The sequence below is a fragment of the Vanessa atalanta genome, chromosome 23 (genome assembly GCF_905147765.1).
Source record: "Vanessa atalanta chromosome 23, ilVanAtal1.2, whole genome shotgun sequence".
Taxonomy (NCBI): Eukaryota; Metazoa; Arthropoda; class Insecta; order Lepidoptera; family Nymphalidae; genus Vanessa; species Vanessa atalanta.
The window spans coordinates 3,292,236-3,316,222 of NC_061893.1; the positions used below are offsets into that span (position 1 = coordinate 3,292,236).

At 32.5% G+C, this 23,987-nt stretch overlaps 1 protein-coding gene across 1 annotated transcript; it reads left to right on the forward strand.

Moving 5' to 3' along the window:
- Positions 1 to 737: 737 nt before the first annotated feature.
- On the forward strand, positions 738 to 12,221 carry LOC125072965. The gene is made up of 3 exons (XM_047683600.1): positions 738 to 1,167; positions 8,484 to 8,659; positions 12,021 to 12,221. Exons 1-3 carry the CDS (start codon positions 738 to 740, stop codon positions 12,219 to 12,221), a joined length of 807 nt encoding a protein of 268 aa, XP_047539556.1.
- Positions 12,222 to 23,987: the final 11,766 nt, after the last annotated feature.

Consider the following 23,987-nt stretch of genomic DNA (forward strand, 5'->3'; position numbering starts at 1 on the left):
TCTACGCAAGGCTAACATCTATGTAAAATTTCGACTTATGATAATGCTTTAAGCATCATTATTTATAATGGACATGGATTATTTTGATGTAAAAGAACCAAGTGCGTGCCTAGGGGTAAGTAAGGTAAGTCGAAACCCGTGATGGGAAACAGCATGCCACCTCTCTCTGCTCACATGTGTGTACATCGCGTGTATACAACAGCATACCCGAAGCACAAAAGGAATAAATTTAAACAAATCTTAAATTTACTTATTACATTAATACAACACTATTCCACTTAACCTCTTAATAATATTATATATGTATAATGTATATATTTAATTTTACTTTCAAAATTCCGATAACAACGTCATCGGTACTCAAATGTAATATTTTCGAAAATTTTTGAACTTCATAGATCATTCAAGCTCTCGATACCGTGAGATCGTGTTAAATCTATCTGAAATTTCTCTTATACTTGGAATGGGCTGTACATACTATTTGATAAAGTTAGCTTTACTTTTAACAATTCTGTAAAATTACGTATCAATTGTCCCCGTAAGCCTACTTGAATAAAGTATATTTTGATTTTGATATATATCTATTGTAACATGATAATAAAATTATATATTTATTTTATTAACGTTTAAAGCTATTTTATTTGTTTATTATCTTCTCTTTTATGATAAGTTTTGTCAATAACCGTCAACTTAATAAGATATATACCACAAATTTCTTTGTTACAGAGCCATTCAACATGATAACATTACAATCAACTATTATTTTAACCCTCGTCCTACTGATGCAAGAATCTCACTGTTCCGAAGACAGATACATAAGATACGTCAAAGACGCCTGCTTCATCAAAGGCGAAGCGTTTTCTTGTGTCAAATACAAAGCATTGAAACTCGCTAAGAAAACCTTTTTCGGAGACTTAAATAGTAATGAAACTATAAGAGCGAATGCAATGATTAGTTTCGTACCGTTAGATGAAGAAACTATTAAGAATCTGACTGTTAATGAAGATGTTGATCTTGTAGCTAACGAACCGAGGAGTTTCTTGTCGGAGTGGACTGAAATAGCTAAATATTTTATGAGTTTAGTCAAAGAGTTCTTTAAGATGAAAGGATTAAGAGTAAATTTGCCGGAAGGTGCGAGAACTATTGAAGAACAAGACGTTGACGGCGGTGATGGTGAGCCCTTTGTCTATACTTTTGTTTATACTTTTAGTTGTATTATAAAAAAGTTGAGGATCAATTTTGTTGAATCAAAACCCTCATCTCGTCCATTTTTTTTTGTGGTCAAGATAAAAAAAGGCTGCACACAAAATTCTTGACTGCTACTTAAAAATCGAGTGCCTAGTTGGTCTAGTATTTGAACCCTAACGCCTTAGATCCCGAGGAACGGGTTCGAATACCGGTTTGAGTTAATAAAAAGTTTTTCAGTTTATCTGCCGAAAAATTCTAATTAGCAGCCCGGAATCAAAACGTTTGAAATATGTATACTCCCATGGCTCAAAGCTCGTAAGGCCTTGCGCCTGAACTCCTTCCGGTTGTATTTTCCGTCCCATTGGAAAAGAGACACAGTTTTATATTTCCTACATAGTTGGCTAGTCTTCTTTGTGAGAAAGTCGACAGGATTACGTTAACGTTACTTAACAATTGATACATTAAAATGGATTCGTTAAATAACATTGTTTGACATTCGTTCCTCAGCCTCGGCTCCTATTAATTCAATCAAGAGTTGTTACTTTAAATTGTTTGATGACCATTTCCCTGCACATTGTTTCAAATTGTTTATATCAACTCAATCAAAAGCCAAAAGTCACTAACGCCTGTTGAAGTAGAATATAGAAATTCCTTATATTAGTGACTTGTACTTTCGTTAAAAGAAATAATAAATATGTTGTTTATGGAAATAATTTAGTAATAATTTTGAAAGACAACAAATAAACCAGAGATATTTAGGGATAAATCGTCATTGTTTTATTTAAAACTCGTCACTTCTTTATAACGAAGTCTTTTTTTCATTCACTATAAATCATTCCTTTCATCATTCATTTAGATTGAATGTATAGAATTAAACAAAACTGATTTCAATTGCGTTTTTATTAGGTTTTAGATGTATTGCTTGAAGTTCTGTTCTTGAAGGCAGTGTATTTCATTTTAATTTTATTACTTAGTGTAGTCATAGAAGTGAGTTAGCTAACAAAGTTTTGGACCAATTCAGCTAGCTAATTGTGACTGCGAAACAAACTGTGAAATTGTTGCCGTTTAACTGTTTTACTATTCTGCTGACACAACGGTACAGTTGTGATTTGATCGAAATTGGATCGGAATATAATCGGGATCTTATACATGTACAGCCTGTAGATTTCTCACCGCTGGGCTAAGGTCTCCTCTGCCTTTGAGGAGAAGGTTAGGAGCATATTCAACCACGTTACACCAATGCGGATTGGTGGATTCATATGCGGCAGAATTTCGTTGAAATTAGACACATGCAGGGTCGTTCATGAAAGCGTAAAAGAAAAACGGAAGCACTGAAACTTATTTAAATATTTATAATATATTTCCAAATCTTGGTATAGAGCATCCTCTGCTCTGCGAACAGAGTACTATATTTAATAGGGCTAAGCATCGACATAGTTATTTATAGACTTTATTTTTTATATAAATTAGTTAAACGAACGTTCCATCTGATGTTTGGTGGTAACCAATGCTTATAGATATTGGCGCTATATTAACCATTCCTTACGTTACCAATGCGCCGCCAACCTTGTAAATTATGATATACCTGTACCTTGTGCCTGTAGTTAGACTGGCAAACTTATCGATTGAAATATTTACGTACATGTTCAAGATATATATAAACTAGCAAACCACATCGAAGTTACGCCCCTGTTAATATAACTATGCGAATAGTATTTATAACTATATCCCAGCTTCAACTATTGGATGCTGGCATATGAACAATTATCACGACGAGACAAATATATTAGTTGAACATGACCTCACGTAGTTGAGACATTGGAAATTACAAGTCGCTTATAAGCGACTATTATATTATATAAAAAGAAACAAGATCGCTTATATATATATACCAGCGATTATAAAGATAATTTCTTGAAAAAGTTTAGTAAATAAACTGACAGTGCCTTAGCTTCAGAGACTAGCTTACTTCACGGTAGGGCTTTGAGAAAACCAATCTGGGTACCACCATGACTCATTCTGCCACCAAAAAGCAATTAGTATTGTTAAGTTCCAGCTTTATTATTTCTTACAGTGATGTCTATGGTGACTATTACCATCAGATGATTCACTTAATGGTACACTAATCTATATAAAAATAAAAACACACATATTTGGCGAACAAATTTGAAGACCTAAAATATCATAAAGTTCGTAATACATTTACTACTCTCGAAACTGTCACCATAAGCGAATCATTCGTACTGTACTAATTAACTTCTCAAACACTCAATTGATACCAAAATGCTTTATTAAAATACGCTTATAGATATATTCATTCTTTTGAATAAATATTATAGAAATACTAGCTGCCCCCTGTGGTTTCGCTTACGTTTTAAGGGTTAGGTCGTCAGGTGTTCTTCAAGGTTGCTTCATATCAAATTATATCATAATCCGTTCAATGGTTCAGCCATAAAAGCGTAACAGACAGAGTAACTTTTGCATTTGTAATATTAGTATAGATATCGTGCCAAATAAAAATAAGGCTACGTCAGCTAGTTAGGACAGTAATAAGCAACTCAGAAACTCTGTTCTTTTTTTGAACATTTTTTTTTCTTCCAAGTCGATTCCCGGTTCATTTAAAAATCTTCATAATTCATCATTGGCAAAAATTAAATAACATACCCCATTTCAGATATTCACTGTTCTATGACAGAACTAGCGAGACACTCCGTTACAATTTGAATAATATCTCAGTTATCTAGGGAAATAAGATAAGAAAGCTGAATCATAATTTAAACAATATTTATATATATTTACATATTTTTATAAAGTCATCATATCTAGGTGAAATAGACCTTATGTATAAGTATTCTGTAAGAATAAACTCAAAACATCGCATAACATGAGCTTGATATGTCAGAATTTGTTATGGAACATTGACTGATAAACTGAAATGGGTACCCTGCCTACCTTATTTCCTAATTGGACCTACGTGATTATCAACTTATCTAACCTAATACCTTTTTTTTTTCGCTGGAAAAATGCGATACGCGTTTCCCCCACGTGGAAGTGGGGGGGTATGTGGGACTCGCCGGTGCCCAAGATGTTAGCGGCACACCGGAATACCCACTAAAAAACCAGCGGTACCCTCTCCGTCTCATCGGTGGGATCATTTCGCATGCTACCGTGACGCCTTGACGGTCAGCCCGCCTATGCGGGCCTCCAATTCCTAGGGGGGATTCCCGGGGTACTGAGAACCCTCCTAGCCCATGTGGCGCCCATTGAGGCGGGGGGAGAAGGTGCGCGTAGCGTTGTTTCCTCCTCCCCGGTCTTCTTCGGCGGATCGGGTCTGCAGCAGCGTCCACCTCCCGCTCCCGTTCCGATGCCTCGTTCTGCGACATGATCTAACGTAATACCTACTATACCTACTTTATTCTATTTTAGAGGGACTTTTAAAGTAATGAGCCACAGGTGACATCTTAGTTCGTATTGTTGGTAGCACATTGGTGGTGAAATGGTTAATGAAGTACAAAAGTCTATGGACAAAATGACTACTTACCACAAATTTGAAAAAAAAAGTTCTTATAAAACGTATAAATTGTAATCAATTTTGTATTATTATATTGTTAACCTTATAATCTAAATAAATATAGGTACTAAATAATATATATTTATACTTAGAATTTAAAATTTAATTGTTCGTGAGATTATTTCAATAGCAGTCACGTCAAATTTGACATTTTATTAGGTGAAGAATTTAATTAATAACTTTAACACTACATCAAACGCCGCTGTCTGAAGGTTGTGCGCTTCTCAAGGACAGTTTTGTTGTCATAATTTAGGGCTATAATTAAAATTGATCAAAATATACAGACAGTTTTGTAGCTACGCCATAGAGGTTTGATTGGCACGAGGATTGCGAAAAACAACCTCTTTTGTCCACAGATTTAATACGTAAGATATGAATTTCCAATACACGAAGTTCGGCCAAATAGGCCTTTAACCAAAATTCTTACTTTTATTAACGTCGAAAGAACTCAGACTTTTAACAATCGTGATTGAATTTGGTGTTTAAGATATATTTATATCTCGAAACATGTTCAATCGTGATTGACTTTTGTATTTAAGAGTAAGTTATTTATATCTCGAAACATATTCGATTGATACTGATCTGATTTAAATATCAAATCGGCTCAATGGGTTCAAATTCTATTAACAAATCTTTCATAAATGAATCAAATTCGAGTTTAACATTAATCTTTTATTCAACTGTGACGGAAAATATGCCGAGGTAACATGCAATATGGATGTAAGTGTCAGGTGACATTGTGCCTCATGTCTGTCTAACCCGAACTAGTTCAGCGTAGTGGGGTAAGGTTCTAAAATCTTCTGTTAGTAGCAAACACAGTTGTTGTTGCATCCTATTCTTTTAAATAGTGACCAAACTTCTCTATCTCTTTTTAATGTAGATTTATGTTGTACATTTCCTAAAAATAAATCTTACTTAATCGTAAAGCTACTATTGCGCTGATACCGCAGATGGAAAAAGGGTCTCTGGAGAGAATTTCAGCCTTCCATTTGATAACGCCTATCGCTAACTTTCATGATTCTAAATAATAATATAAAAAGATTTGCTATCTTCAAAACCTATTACTTAGCTATTACTTACTATATTTATATATATATATATATATATATGTTTATATTTATGAGTATAATGTAGATAATAAAAAAATAAATTAAATTATTCCTACTGTTAGTGTTCAACCGTAAAGATAATGCTTAATGACGTTTTGTTTTGTTTAATTTATCAATAGATTGACGATCTGAATTACTTAAACCACATTATATTCGGAAAGTTTTGTACTGATTTAAATATCGTTTTTTTTTTTTCGTCCTCAATATAATTAAACGAGTTTACTTTTAAATAGCATTGTTAGCATTAGCAGCCTGTAAATTTCCCACTGCTGGGCTAAAGACCTCCTCTCCCTTGAGGAGAAGTTTTGGAGCATATTCCACCACTCTGCTCCAATGCGGGTTGGTGGAATACACATGTGGCAGAATTTATAAGCATTGTTAAGTAACGTAAATCTATATTGGTCTAATCCAGACTTAGGAATGGAACATCGGAAGATATAAATTACCTACTTTATTTATTCATAGGTACACAAACAGAATACAATCAGAACATACATTAAAATAACGGACTTACACAATTTTCAGCTAGATTACATTCCTAAGTATGTGTGGCATTGAATTGCACCTGTGTGGGAGTAGCGTTACAAATCCTTTGCTTAATAGCGTAATCGATCTCGTACCTAGTTCTTGTATTACACGTGTATCATCTTGAAAATTTAGAAATAATTGTATGAAATTAGTTAATACATTTCAATCGTTAGGACAAATAAATAAACGTATGAAAGTGTATTTATGAAGACGTGTAATTATGGCATGTATTTAGCGCACACGTTCACGACAATTCGATTTTAATAATTATATTTATATAGCTCTTTTATTTTAAGTGTAAATTCTATTAATAACAAAAAAAAAAGATTTTTTTTTATTCTCTAAAGTATTATGATTGTTAAGTGTTTGTAATGTTAGTGTAAAAAACAATTGATATTAGCAGTTTTAGTGAGATTGTTTATTCATATATCTATTCATATTTATATAAATATCCCATTTTAAATACTTATTATTATACTGTTATTTAGATTTGGTTAGTAAATAAATAATTTAAACCAAATTATAATAGACATAATTACAAATTATCACAAAGTAAATAATTCAAACATACTTTATTAGTAGAATACACTTACACACATATTTGAATCATCTATTTACAAGATTAGATTAAATGTAAACGTACTTACATTATGTAAATTATATTATATCTACTAGTTGTCGACCATAGGCTCACTCGTGTTTTAGGTGATGAATATAAAAAAAGTAGCGTGCTATTTTAACAGTACTACTATGGTAACAGACAGACATACTGATTGAAATGAAAAATATATACGTATTATTTTATGTATTATTATATAATACTAAAAACAACAAATCAATACTAAAATAAAATAATCCAATAAACTACACGATCACAGTTTAAAAATAAACAAGAGCATGATAATTACAATTAAAATAAATACGGTAACCGAAATTGTACTTAAAATACTGTGTCCAAAGTAATTAGGTTGTGACGCGGGAGTTCGCGGAGATCAGAACGTGGTCGACACGGAACTAATCATGTTGTTTAACAGTTGTTTATTTTTAGGTCAATAATGTTGTTTTTTTTTTTTAATCAATTGAATTTAAATTTAATAATAGTTCGTACATGATTTTAGATGCAATGGAAAAAAACAGGTCACTAAGGAGGTGATCGACAGTTCAAATCCAGGCACCTATGTTCCTATTTATAAATCAGTTTGTGATTAGCGTTAAAGGAAATCATCGTACGTCTGATTCAGTCAGATAAAATACTGTCTAGTCAGTTTCATTTTACGAAAAGATCTTTAATCTTTTATACACCGGCTGAATTTAGTTTAAAGTAAGAAAGAAAAAAAATCCTTTCACGATACACTTGTACATACCTATTTAAATCCGAATATATATAATATGTATCCAGTAGACTTAGTTATCGACGTGTGCGTGAGAATTAATTTAAGAATAAACACAGCAGAAAAAAATACAAATTAAAGTATTTGTTGATGCGCTTATCACATTATATTTAACGTGTAGGTAGGCGCCTTCGTGAGTGAACGGATCTATAGTTAGACGTAAAATATCATAAATTATAATTGACTGAAAATAGTGCATTTAATTGTAGGCATTGTATTATTATATACAATTCACAACCTTTCAACAGTATACAATCGCTAGATGGATTATCTAACTAATCCTTTAGAAAATTTCGTCGACTTAATGTCTAAAGTACATACATAAAATTATTTGTGACTGTTGAATGATAAAATTAAATTATTTTTTATGGTCATACTAAAACATGAAACTCATGCTTGATACGTCAATGGTTGTACAAACAAAATCACATATTTGCTTGTATAATAAAATTATATCCTGTAAATCAAAAACAAAATATACAGTATTCAAGTGAGCTTATACAAGCTCTTTTGAATTGTCATTTTACAGAACTATATTAAAGCCACCAGTTCGGAATGTAGATTCTACCGAGAAGAACCGGCAAGAACCTCAATAGTTACTCTTTACCAACATTTCTTATATATATTATCTATTCAATGAAATTTTAAATCATATTTAAATGTGCATAAAAATGCATACAATCAAATAACTTACAGGTCGTGGAAAGAAAAAGAAATTAGCCATTATGATACCACTTCTAAACCTTCTGGCGACTCTCAAGACAAAAATGCTGCTGATTCCTATACTTCTGGGAGTGATGCTGATCAAGAAGCTGCTACTGGTAGCAGCACTGTTGCTGCCGAGCTTACTAAGCACACTAAAGGCTTGCAAGGTAAGAAACATATTTAACAAATAAAATTGGCGATAATTACGTTATTCAAGCCCTATACATTTTCTCGTAAATTATTTCACCCCAAAAAAATTAAAGAGGAAATAAAAAGTCTACATAACACCTCATTGAAATTTTCATGAACAAGTAATTTACGCACGTGGTTACGCTAGTTAGACGAAAATTAATGAAAGTTAATTTAATTGTTCAAGTTAATGGTTTTATTGTTCAAGTTAACAATACTAAAACAATTGCCATCTACTTTAGCCAACACATAGGAAAAATCTTTTGGGTATCTGACATAACCGTATGGACCGCTCACATATAAAATCTACCGCCTAACTGCATTACTAGACATTGCTATGTTTGAAATTCGAACCCACATATCCACCTGACCGATTTTACCTATAACGGCCAAATTTCAGGCAGGAAAGCCAACCGCGTCATACGTCATATAACGGTGTGTTCGCAACAAAAAGCACTGTCTATTCACTTACTTTTATATTCTGATAAGCACACGACCAAAACTTTCTAGATCGATTAGACCATGGAGGCTCTCGACGAATATAGGTTACTTGTTTTAATATAAATTAGTACTATATCTGTGAGAACTAAAATCCCCATATAACTCTGTTATATTACGGTGGACTGTCACCGTTACAAGAAATATATATATATATTTATTACAACAGTCCACTAGATATAGGAATTTTAATTATATACCGAAAATCTCACTAGATATTCATAATAAAATATAAAAGATAAGCATGAAATAGTCTTCATTAAAAAACTTAAAGTAATGCATGTAAACCCAGTTAGTAGGTTGGCTATAATACATATTATAGCAAGTAATTTCACTAAGGGTAGCGATGTTAGAACCAATTGCGTCCATGCCAAAAGTAATTAGTTTTTTGTGACAAGTAATAAGGATACAATTTGATATATCTTATTTCGTATTTGTCCCGCGGGATACATTGAGGAAACTATGTGTCATTACTACGAGATATTTTAATACCACTCGTATAAATGTACCTACTCCACAAATGTTAATGCTTAAAGGTTAGACATTAAAGTTTCGACACGGAACGTACAAGAGATTGTAAATTTTAACAAGGGTACCTAATATTTCCGGTATAAAATACAGCTGGTTAAAACTTTGGAAAATCCACAAGTATGCTTAGAAAATTAATTATATATTATATAGTAGATAAAAGAAAAAAAGGAGATGAAGAATAGGCTACATAAAGCGAAGTATGTAACTAGTAAGTGTAATTGCCGTTTTAATTCGTCCAGGCGACTCGTAAATGAATTTTAAGGCAAAGCAGGCGCCTTATATGATTGCATATACTTCAAAAGTAATTATTCGAAATAAAATACAATGCGTTCACTAAAATACTCACTAAAAAAAAAGTCGGCCTCGTATATAAAAAGAAAGGCACGGTAAGTACGTATGTATTTACTTAGTATGGTCGAGTAGTTTGAAACAGAGATCACATCAACTTAGTAAAAATAAAAATACTTTACAAATATTCAGTACTAAGATTTATTTTCCTAACGATTAAGATTGATCCACAATGTATTTGCAATTGACCAATATTTATAAATCGAATAAGTAAAGCCACCACGGCTATGTTGGTAAAAATCAAACATAAACAGACAATAAACACAGTACTCTTTATAAAAAATATTGTATAAAGAGACTTCTCGATACTAATAATTGATAATGTTTTCATTGTTCATAAACATACGACTAAAATTCTTCAACTTAATGTAGTACATACATTAGGTGAGTTTAAAACTTCGTTCAAAAGGGTTTCATATTCAAAGATTGTCGACAAAGTTTCAACAGTTCATAGAATTGAGGCAAGATAATATGTAAGTTATTCAGAAGTTGTAAAAGATTAAAGAAACTCAACTCGTCCATAGATAATCTTGGAATTTTCATTGAGTACTACTTATTTTGTTACATTATATTAATATAAACTGAACTTCAGAATGAAAATACTCTTATTCTGAATTATATGGCAGAACATAAAACGTAACTATTCTTCAGACTGGTAACCTTGGTTAGGTTAAGACCCCAATTTTTACATAGTATCAAAGATTAGACATGAAGTCAAATTAATTGCTAATATATATTAACCCAAACTCAAAACCAAAGTTAATCCAAAACATTTTCTAATATCGTAAGTTTTAAATTTTTGACCACAAAGTCTTAAATCCAGTTATTGTAATCAAGGATGGTCATGTGACTATCTTAAAAAGACAGTTGTGGATGAATAAAATTTTCAAACTGTCATTTGTTTTCTCTTCAAACAAAAGATCCAAAGTGCAATGACACACATCAGAGTTTTAGAACTGAACTTAATAACGTAGATAAGTCTGAGTTTGATTCTAGTTCATACAGTTTCTAATAGAACGCTCTTGGATTTAATAATAATTATCAACTTTACTAAGTTGATAACTGCTAAAACGTATCGATAGAAACTTGTCTGGTTCAATTAATGTATGATAAGTACAGACAATTTCAAAAACAAAACATGGAAACAGCTCAGCTTAAGCTGGTTTTCTTTCTACGTCTTGTACATCTGCTGCCATAATAAAAAACAAAAAACGTTCATTGTCACGCAATATAACAAAAATAACAAAATTGAAAAATGAACAATAAAAATTGAAAATGTAGGGATCATTACAATAAATATTATTTGTAAGGTTCAAATAATATGAGAAATATAAAGTTTCATTAGTTTATAAGATATCATAAATTATTCGCGTAAAAAGAACAAAATTGGTGAATATATGGACATCATAAAGTTAAATCCTTATACGAATGTCATTCCAAATGGAAAGCAAAAAATATATAATAAGAATGTAATGATTGTGTGTCTATGAGATGTAAATATCAATACAGGTTCTATAGACAACCACTTTGTAGAAATCAATAGACTATGCCTGAATAACTTATCTAAAACACTTGATAAAACACGGCTTTTACAGATAAGATTGAAGTAGCATTTTCAACATTAAAATACTGAAGCTTTAAGTGACATTGATAATGGTATGAAAATAATACTTGAAGGGTTTCTGTTTTGTCCACGATAAGTTTTTTATAATTATCATTTATTACACTAAGATCATATTCAAGACTTAATTGAAAAAATTGGGAATCACGATCTATAAAATGCTAGTAAAAACGCTAATAATCTTATTCTACGAACAGTTTGGACGATAAAATGAATCTTTAGCAGAATTTAGGAACTAGATGATTCCATTTATGTTAGGATGTCTCACGTGTAAGATTTTGAGATGTCTTTGTGCAACTTACTTGATGTCTTTCTTGTATCAGAATTTAATTTAATTTCAGCATCATCATCCAATGACACACTATTCGTACTTCGGCGGTGACTCCTCCTCCGACTTCAACTCAGACTACGGTAGCAGTTACGCCTACTCATCTGGTGGAGGATATGGCAAGGACTGGCCTTCGAACCGAGCTTATACATTACCTAAACATAGACCTACGTCATCACCGGTATATATAACTGCTCCTGGAGCCTCACTTTAAAATGATAGTAATATTTTACTAATGATTTAATTTTATATTTATTAATATTCATAAGAATTTAATTTTAAGACTCTTTTATTTTGGCGTGTAATAATATTATGTATTAAATATATAATAAGTTCATAAATTGAGACTGGTGGTGTTGATTATGAAAATAAATTTGACTCAATTTCGATGGACATTATCAGAATATTTTATTCTTGAAATAAAACTACGTGGTCACGGGCAGACTCACGAACACTGCAAAGTGCTCGAAACGTCGGGATGTTAAAATAATTAATATACGCGATTAAATCCGTTAAAAACTAGTTTTATTTCAATGTGTAATAATCGCGAAAATCTAAGACAACATTATATTTTATTCTGTTAATATTTTATATCATATGAAATAGCGGTAATCGATAACATATTAGGGATTTGTAACTGGTTGCAACGCTAACGATCTGAATAATAGATTAACTTAATCAAATGTACACAACGAGGCTCGGTTATTAGGATTTATTATAAAACAGCGCTTTATTAGTAGGTATTATGTATTAGTGTATTCGGTAATGTTATACGACGTTTCTCTTTTAAGAATTTACGTTATTATTTTCAAATTATTCTCAAATAGAATAAATTTGACTCAGCTATTAAGAATAGCATATTTTGAAATCAGAATACAAGACTATCGTTCTGGTTTAAAAATGTTTTTTATAAGTCATGTAGCTTAGATTTATGTATCTTGTTTGAGTGTCGAACTACAGAAGAACTGAAACAAAGAAGCCAACTTTATTATCTTGGTGTGACAGCAACGCTAGACAATCGCCAAACGTCAAACTACTTTATAGTGTGCGTATACTTATTGGCCAACTTTTGTTCAAATTTTGGCCACAATTTTTTCGACGCTATCTCAGCTTTGACATATAAATATTCAAAGTTATGCTGTAGTCTTTAGTTGTCTGGCTTTTTTTATTTTATATGTGGTGTTTATTTATTTTGATTAAAAATTCTCGTATGTACTATTGATCGATTGGAAGCTATATTTTTTTTATATTTGTCTTATTATTTTTCGAATATTCAACGGTGTTACAATGTATTTATCTTATAAAACCTGTGTTAAAATGATGAAATAGAATATTCCAATATTAAATGCGAATAGCTCAGCTATATTGTACAATACTAATAGATCTTGATAAATTTATATCTTTTTCTATAATACGACACTATTCCACTTAAGCACTTATATCCATTTTAATTTTTCTTCTGAAATTCCCATATCATCGACTGTGAAAACGTCATTTTTCGCAAATCTATACCTAAGCTCTCGCCTAATGATATTACGTCAGTTCGATGTCAAATGTTATTTAATTTGACTTTTGGTCCCTTGAGGCTATAATGGCTATGTATAAAACAATCCTAATGTCTGGATTTTGTTTTTTTTTTTAATATTACATAAGTCATCAAAATCAGCTACTATAAAAGATAAATCAATACAAAATATGCTTTATTCAAGTAGGCTCTTACGAGCACTTTTGAATCGCCATTTAACAAACTATTTAAAGTAAAGCAACCACCGGTTCGGAATGTAGATATCACCGAGGAGAACCGGCAAAAAACTCAGTAGTTACTTTTCTTTTTCAACATCTAAAAATACAGTCATGTTAGTTAAATACAATTATATATGTATGCTATGTCTCCTGTCTGGAAGTCAACAAGCATTAACTCCACTCTTTTTTATTATCTATATAATCTTGTATCGAATAATATGCCTTCTTTACCAATGTATTTTTTACAAATGACTTGACTTGTATGGAACGGCAAAGTAATAGTAAAGTTATAATAAGATCTTATAACCACATAATACATCTGATATCAATCACAAGAGTTTCTATTATTATTGCTAACAAAACCGGTTTTACTTATTCTGTTTGTTTCTGGAAATCCGTTTCATCGGTGACGGAACGAAGCCGTGAGCCTTTCAACACGTCGAGCATTGAACGACAAATAACATCACTAAAACTGTACTAGTTAATACGTTTACTCTTAATTCAACTAAATCCTTTAATGTGAAATTAAATTAAATTTATATTTAAGGTTTTTTGATACGTTTTTGTTATATCGAATTTATCTTTAAAGTTTTGTAATAAGTTTTCAAGTTTTCCCACTATTCATCTTAGAACTTGGACATAGAAACCAATTTAAATTATTTATCGTTTTCGACGATAAAAGTTTTATTGAATCTATGTAATACGTTTAATTTTTATTTAGTTTTTTGTCAAACATAATATTTTAAATAAATAATTACGAAATCGCCATAAAAATTATAATACTTGACTGTTTATTGTAACTATTCATACTAGTAGATAATTATCTATGTTTGTTTCTCCTGCATTTAATTTATTCGCTAAATATAAGATAGTTGTAAGTATTTATTCTGTCTAGCATAAAAACATCATAATAAAACTTTTTATTTAATTGAGATTTCATTCCTCAGAGCTTCGTCTATTAAACTGTATATACAATAAACCCAAATATGAATTAAAATACAACAGCAAACATATACACTCACACATAACCAAACAGCAGTACCCAGTAATGTTGTGTTTCGGTTTGAAGGGTGAGTGAGCCAGTGTAACTATAGGCACAAGGGACGTAATATCTTAGTTTCCAAGGTTGGTGGCGCATTGGTGATGTAAGGAATGGTTAGTATTTCTTACAACGCCATTGTCTATGGGCGGCGGTGATCACTTACCATCAGATGGCCCTCCTCTCCCTTTGAGAAGAAGGCTTGGAGCATATTCCACCACGCTGCTCCAATGCGGGTGGAATACACATGTGGCAGAATTTCATTGAAATTAGACACATGCAGGTTTCCTCACGATGTTTTCCTTCACCGCCGAGCACGAGATGAATTATAAACACAAATTAAGCACATGAAAATTCAGTGGTGCCTGCCTGGGTTTGAACCCGAAATCATCGGTTAAGATGCATGCGTTCTAACCACTGGGCCATCTCGGCTCTGTCAACAAATTATCTTGACGATTTAACCCCAATATAATTCCAAGCGAGCCGCAGCCGAAGCCGCAGGTTCAGCTAGTCATATAATAAATCTTGGAATGGATATATTTTAAGACATTATATAAATAACTTATCGTTTCTGTTAGCAACCTTTGCATAAATTATGGCATCGATCCTCTTCTTAGTAATATCAAGACAACATAGCTTAGTTTTGATGCAGATATACTATTAGTACAATATGCAAATTATGTATTATCAACAAAATCTAGCATCATAAAAAGAAATTGTCTTTTGACGACCTCCGTGGTCGAGTAGTGTGTACACCGGTTTTCATGGGTACGCCACTCCGAGGTCCCGAGTCAATGTAGAAAAAGTTAATTAGTTTTCTATGTTGTCTTGAGTCTGGGTGTTTGTGGTACCGTCGTTACTTCTGATTTCCATAACACTTAGCTTAAGCTACTTACATTGGGATCAGAATAATGTATGTGATGTTGTCCAATATTTATAAAAAAAAAAAAAATTAACTTAAATGATAATAACCAATATCTTCTTGCAATATTCCGGATGGAAGGACCAATCGTACCAGAAATTTATCATTTGCTTAAGATGTGACAGGCAAGGAAAATACTAGGTAAGGTTAAAAATTTGTATCTAACTAATATTGAATACGAAAGTTTGTCTGTGATTTGGCATAAACATCGAATATATTATGAAGTTCTAAGAGTAGATAATCTAATTTAAAGAGGATTTATTGGGTTCAGTAATGCAAAAACTCGAAAAGCGATTTAGAACTGTATCGCAATATAATTGAAGAACAAAAGAGAAGTTATGACATGAATAGAGTATGATACCATTTAATTGATGTGCATTCTTATGTAACTGCCTGTTAATATACCACTGCTGGGCTAAGAGCTCTTCTCTTTTTTGAGGACAAAGGCTTTTTCCACCTGACGGCTCCAGTGCGAATTGGTGGAACCACATGCGACAGATTTTCATCAGACATAATTATACTGGTATCATCACGATGTTTTTCTTTACTGACAAATAAGAAATGAATTAACATAATAACACATAAAATTCAAAGGTTGACTGACCACGAATCGTTGATAAGATTCGAACGTATCTAGCGTCTGAGACATCTCAGTTTTATTTGATATATCTCGTAATTAAAAGTAAAGGCTGGTATCTGTACAGTCTGCTTTTCTAGTATAAAATACTTTAAAAGAATATATATATTTCAAACGAAGCAAACAACCTTCAGAAACTTTTGTCATACATCAAAAAAGTTCGTTCCAGTTCCAGCGAGAGACAGCTCGGACTTTTCATTTAATCCTTTTTGAAATCTAACGGCCTTAAAAATAAACTGTTGTAATTTAAAATCATAAGTTTAAAGTTTCAAATTAGTCTTTTCTGCTTTAGAACCGTCTGCTTTAATAATAACTTTTAATTTATCACGGAACGGCTACAATACATTTGAATATCTAATATATATTAAGTTATAAATCATTTATTTAGTCTTCAAGATTATTAAAATGGTTGATAAAATCAGAAGAAAATAAATGTTTGATTGATACTTCGTTGAAATCAGTGGAAGGTAGATGTAAATTATTTACTGACGTCACAACAGCAAAATCAAGTGATAGAATTATTTAAAGAGGGACGATTAACTGTTTCATGGTGAGTTGATATTCATTAGTAGGGCTTAACAGTTCAAGCGGTCGAACAAGATGCGATGAATTTTATCTATCCTCTGTTGAAATAATCTCCTCTCTTATCTTTATCTTCGTTTCTTCATATAAAATGTAAGTTCAAAATCAAAATGACATAACTGTTCTGACGTTCTTAAAATATTGCTCGTGACTTTCATAATTTTGAACTAATTGCTTAGACGAGTTTAGCTATCAGGCATTTTTACGTTATGTTTTTTTTTTTACTTTTTAATAACAAAATAGCAGATGGACCATTTGAAGTAAAGCGCCTTCTAATTATTGTTACTGCTATTTTTCGGTTAAGGTTAGTTGAGTTTTTGGCGTTACCCACCAAGACGATCTTGCTCAAAATACCGACCCCATTATAATTGTCCACAAGTAATTTTATCTTATAGGTATAATATTAAATGAATAAATAGGTGTAGTTTATACATATAAAAACAGAGACTAAAGTAACAGTAATTTCAATTCTATAAAGTAATTTTTTTTACTACACGTCAAAAGAAATTCGCTGAAAAGAAAAACTAAATCTTTCAACGGACAAACTTCAAAAGCTATGGGATTATTATATCCATAAAGTTTCGACTCTAAAAGCTTCAATAATGCGTCTGAAGTCTCAGAGTTGGCTTTGTGATTGAAATTTTTTCCATATTTGATCTAAAGTTGAATTATCTGGAATCCTGTGAGAAAGTTCTGTTTTAGTTTATTTGCTTAGTGGTTTATAGTTTGTTTAAAATTCCATTTTCGCTGAGTTATTTTTTCTCAGTTAGATAATATTTTTTGTTACGAAGTCCCGCATGACTTTGGAGTTCATATTCAGAAGACCGTATAGTATATACATTTGTTAACATAAGAATTAATAACGTTAAGCGCTTAAATATACACAACAAATATGATACATGCAAATATGAATTTAAAAATAGTTACTGTATTTATCTTGTATTAATTTTATCAGTCTAGTTGATAAAGTTAAATATTTATTAACTACTAGCGATCCGCACCGGTTTCGCACGGGTGCAATGCTGATACTAAATATACTACAGAACTGCTTACAACGTTCACAGTTTTTCAATCATATTCTGTAATATCTTCGAAAATATTCATTTTCATTTATTACATGTAATTTACATGCTGTAAAGGGCCGTATTGCTTTATATTAAATGCACAATGGAAAAATTAAGGTACTTAATTGGATAAGGATTAATGCTGTATTGCTTAAAATCGCTTCGAAAATAAGCCAGTCTTTCGTATAAAAAGTAAACAATAAAAAAGGTTTATTGTGAGCTATCCATAAGAGATAGACATATTGGTATATGTCTATCTCTTATGGCTTATATCTCAGGCTTTTTTGAAGACCTTTTTAAGGTGTACAAAACTGTGGTACATTATTTTGATCTATCTCGTAGGGTTCAGCCAGCGTTTCAATCAGATTTATTACAAATCAGAATTCGCATAATTGATTTATCTCTTCATATATCTTTTGTTCGAGTATAGAAAGTACTGGTTGTAGAATACATATATGTATATATATATGTCGAAGATGTCAACAATACGGAAGCTGATTTGACGAGCCGCAAGCTTTGTCAGTATTACATAACGCTTCGACGGAGTCTAGATGTGTCGGTGTAAGTCGGCGACACGACACATCAGTGCTAGCCGCCGTACAGGCAACACATCTAGGAACTGTCTTACGACTCGTCGTTATTATTTGAGTTCTTCGTTTGAGTGATTACGGAACTATTACTATTTACCCGTCCCCACATTACACCCACACATAATGTTTGATGGTGAGGATATCCACTCTGATCAACCACCCATTCTGTCATATATAAGTAATTTTAGGGTTATTTGGTGGATACTTCAATAGCTCTTAAAAACAAATTATGAACATATATAATGGTTTATTTATTTATAACTTCAATAGCTCATTAGGTCTATTGGAGTTACTTAAGTTTCAGGTTTAATCCTGTCTCTACCTTTAATGTACTCCTAGTACAAACTTGAAACGATTGAAATATGAGTAATTCTTTGAAAATAGCTAAAAGTATTACTGATGAGATGGCATAACTAATAGACATAAAAAAACATATTTAGTATTGCCGCGCCTGTTAATAAATAAAAGCAATGGTGCTCAATCATTTATTAAATACTAGCAACCCGCCCCTAGGCTTCGCACGGGTGCAACGGTGACGCTGCGTTTTAAATCTGTAATATCTTCGAATATATTCATGTTAATTACATACTGTAAACGTCCATATTGATCTATATTAAATGCGCAATGTATTTAAGGTACTTAATTGGATAAGGTATCCAAATGGGCTCGCACAAAGCCCTACCACTAACTGAGTTTTTATTAAATCTTTATTTTCCAACATTTTACATTAAGCTTATACACTAATTTACCTGAAACTAATTTCTGACTAGTTAATTTTATTTTTCAAGAATAGAAAGCTGGCACAATTACTGGCTTTGTTAAAAAAAAAATGGCTCAATTTAATGGTCTCATTTATTCCTTGTTATCCGATACGTTTTATCTACATTGTATATCGATTCGTACTATGTCAGGAACTTCAACTTAAAAATGTATCCTGGGTCATACTGGTACTACTATTTACTAAGTTGACCTCGCAACCCTCTTGGGAACAGTAAAAATTTCTTTGACGTATAGGATACTTTCGAGGCTGCGGGAATATTCCGTCTATAAAAGTCGTTATTTATGAATATTTTGATTAATATGATCCTCTGTAGTTATAGTATGTAAGAAATCTAATATAGACTTGCGATATATCTAGAAAATTTCCCAAAAAAAATCTTTGTACGAGTGTTGCTATTATAATAATTTATTTAAACACAATAGTTATAGTTAGTTTAGTACTAATTCTGAGACCTTCAGAGCGCATCAAAACTCCAGTCGGGACTCCGAGTACTGAGACTTAACTAAGATCAGGGAGCCTACTCGAAGGCGTCGTAAAATAATTGTACTAAGGATGCCTCAAACGCGAACAAATACCGAAATCTATTCTACCTACAATATTTACGATGTTTACTTATTTATGAAAATGCCTATAATACGCTGCGGCGCGCATTTTTCTATATGACTGGACTTATGTGAGCAAAGTGCTTTTTAATTGTTATTTTTTAATTTTCTTATCTAAGGAATAAGCTTCTAAGCAAATTTTTAATCTATCTTCTGTATAGTATTTGACATCGATATTAATTAAATTAAATAAATTAATACATGAACTAATTCTGCACGTCACCCAAGCAAGATAGTAATAATATAAGTAATAAATTATATTGAAGGAATGGTTTTATAGCCATCGTAAAGTTTAACGTACCACTTGACGAAGCAGTAGATTAAAAGTCAATTTTATTTCTTCCTAACTAAGTATAGCTTAAAGAGTCTTATTTTATATAAACCTTAAACGAAATTGAAATCGATTAAAATGAATCTATCAAATGTCGTACCCAATTATCAGAACGCCTGTCTCAGTGGTAGCTGTCAATGTATAACTATACAAAATTGCTATCACAACATCTTCAGCATATTATAACTGGATAGATATCCAGCGGCGTTGCTGTCGTAAGGCATATTTTACTATGTATAATTTTGAAGAGTAATATACGTAAAATAGGGCATGGAAAGAGAGGGTGAGGGCCGATTCTTTTTCTATGTACCGGAGCCTTTGCCCACCTAGCTACGCCACTGAATATACCTATCTACCTATCTAATAAAATAGTCACTAATCGATATCTGTATGAAATGGTGGCTAATCTCCAGAGAGATCAAGTACGCCGGACAGGACCGGAAGGAGTTTATGCACAGGACCAAAGGCTTTACGTGATTTCCGGCACGGGAATGTACACGCTACCAACTTCCAGACTTTTACTAGGAACTTTCGATGGACAACCCAATAATTTTTCATCGAACCGACCTGGTTTGAACTTAGCACGTCCGGAATCTGCCTCAAATTTAGTAACTAGACCAATGAGGCAAAATAACTAAATACTAATAATGTAGAGCTATTCTGTTGGAACAATCGTGAAATTCAAGAAAGTGAAATGCAACGTCAATTATTATGATAAAACCTGAAGGCTACATGCATCAAAATAGTCATGTATTTCAACATATCACGTAAGAGATAGAAAATGACTTCTAACAGAATAGCATTGTACATTGTAATTAATAACTATGATTATTTTTATTATTTAGAGGATCGGAATTGCAATTCAACGGGGAAATGCTGCTAGTATTCTTGCCACCACTCCACGTGATCATGATTTATACAGTAATTATTTTCAATTCATATTTTTATATATTTAAGGACTTAGGTAAAACTAACTAGGACTAAGGGTAAAATGAATAAACAAAAATGTATCTAAATTTGAATCTATAGATTATTTTATATTCGAAGAAGAAGTTATTTTTTTTTATTTTTTATCATTAGCAGCCTGTAAATTTTTCCCACTGCTGGGCTAAAGGCCTCCTCTCCGTTTGAGGAGAAGGTTTGGAGCATATCCACCACGCTGCTCCAATGCGGGTTGGCGGAATACACATGTGTCAGAATTTCGTTGAAATTAGACAAATGCAACCTGCATTTGTCTAATTTCAACGAAATCCTCACGATGTCTTCCTTCACCGCCGAGCACGAGATGAATTATAAACACAAATTCAGCACATGAAATTTCAGTGGTGCCTGCCTGGGTTTGAATCCGAAATCATCGGTTAAGATGCACGCGTTCGAACCACTGGGCCATCTCGGCTCTTTATTATTATATTCTTTATTGCACTAAAATTATTTAAGGACTTAATGTTAATAAATGTCAAATCAAATTTTATACTCAATTTGATTAAACTGAACGGAATGATTTAATACATGAGCTGGCTCAAAATGTTTATAGCAGGTTTCATGACAGGGCTTGAGTTGAAGAGCTTGGCATATTTGAAGCTTGGGAGTTATTTATTAGTCATATACAATTATATTTCATCTAATACAGACTAACGAAATCAACCAAAGTCACTATAAGCCATCTACGAATACGGTCAACAAAAAACTTAGTTTGACCGTTTCTGTAGAGAGGTGGGTTTGAGCTGAGAGCTGATTTCATTAAATAAGATAGTTACTATATATATATATTCTTTGTTTTAATCACTAACTGTGAATCGATTTTGATGATTCTTTTTTAGTGAAATTGTCTATAGTTTGTCACATTATAATAAAATACGCAACAGTGTTTTTAAACTCAAGTAAACTTTCTCACTCTCGTAAATCGTATTCGTACTGTAATGGGACGGCTAATTGGACACGTTCGGAAATATTTCAAGTGCAAGGCCTTAAATTTTATGTGTTTTCGTGCAACGGTAGTGTAAAACATTGCCATGTCAGCCTACGTGTTGCTACTGAAAATTACTAGAGAGATATAATAGTTTTTTTAGTGGCGGTTTAAGCCTTCGGGGTCTGGGATCGTTTGAGATAGCCACTAGACAACTAGTCAACTAGTTATCAGACATGATGATCGTTGAAATGAAAGTCTAGTTGTTCACGTTAGTAATATATTTTCGATATTCCCATCAACTATGAATTTTTTTCGGTTGTCACGTGTTCTTTTACGTCATCCTGACACAGTGGCCACGTCGCTTAAGTTTACAGACTGATGTTGCCTGTTGATTACTTACGTCAGAAATGACGTCATTCATAGAGACACCACGACGCCCATCGTAAAGGAATTCGTCCGATCGATCCGACACCTTGCACGCATTATGTTCGTTCGCGCGGACTCAAGTGTGTGCGGCCACCTCCACAGTATTGTCCCGCTTCATGCAAGACTACCTGACGGGCGTCCTCAGCCTCGTGAGCTCCTGCTGTCGTGGACCACCTGCTCCGACGTGGGAACGATGACGACCATTTGGAGCAACGATAGCACAACGCAACCATCGGACATGACAACCTTTCAGAATTGACACCCACTGAGAATTGATAAGCTAACCGGACTGGACATATCACTGGGTCAATAAGACTCTGACCCACTGGGTCAAAACCCACTAACACGGTAGCTGTTATCTACCGTTGAGGAAACGCCCAGGCAAGGAGGTATACCTCGAGCCCCGTATCCGGCTTGATCTAGGGTCAAGCAGGAGGGACCAATTCTCTCAGTTGAGAACGATAAAAAAAAATCGTAATTAAAGTTTTTGATGCTTCGATATGTATATAAATACTAGTAGCATCCTAGTGCTGCTTCGTTAGCGCACATCATTCATAGTAAAAGCTTTGTACTTTGTTCCCGTGCTCATTGTTCGCGTTGAATGACATTGCGTTTGGCTCTTTATGATTACGACATCACTATTTAAGTCTGCATTTCGTTGAAAATAATAAAAATGCATACATTACGTGCCACATTTTTCTGCTCCAAATATATAAACTTTACATATTAAGGCTGTATTATATTGATAGAAAATCACACACGTTTTAGTATTGAAGGTCGTACATTTCCCATGGCTAATTGAATGTTTATAGTAAGTATTTACCGATCTAATGGAAGCATTTACTAGTCACACACAAATCTTACATACAGATTTAAATGTTAACACAACGGTTTCAGAATTCGATTCAATGTATCAATAATAATACATGTAATGTTTTATATACAACAGAATAACATATGACCATAAGCCGGTTTTATAATACACGAGTGAGATACGAAGTGAGTTCTGAATAGCATTACAGATTGCTATTTATTACAATGTAACAAAATAATCTAAAGTTAGAACTAAACGGAATGATGAGCATCTTGGTTAGTTAGGTTAGACTAGGGGCTCTCTGGATTGTAATATTTCCGCACAACGCGTAGGTACGTTGTGACGATGAAGGACAAATGTTAGATATGTTTTATTAATATAGTTTTTTTAAATACATGTATACTATACACATTATTATTATTATAGTATTTTATTTCATTAATATAATTACTTACATTTCTTACGTTACCATTCAAATAATAATATACATACATTTAAATTTAGATATATCTATTAATTTCCTTTTGTCAATTAACTACG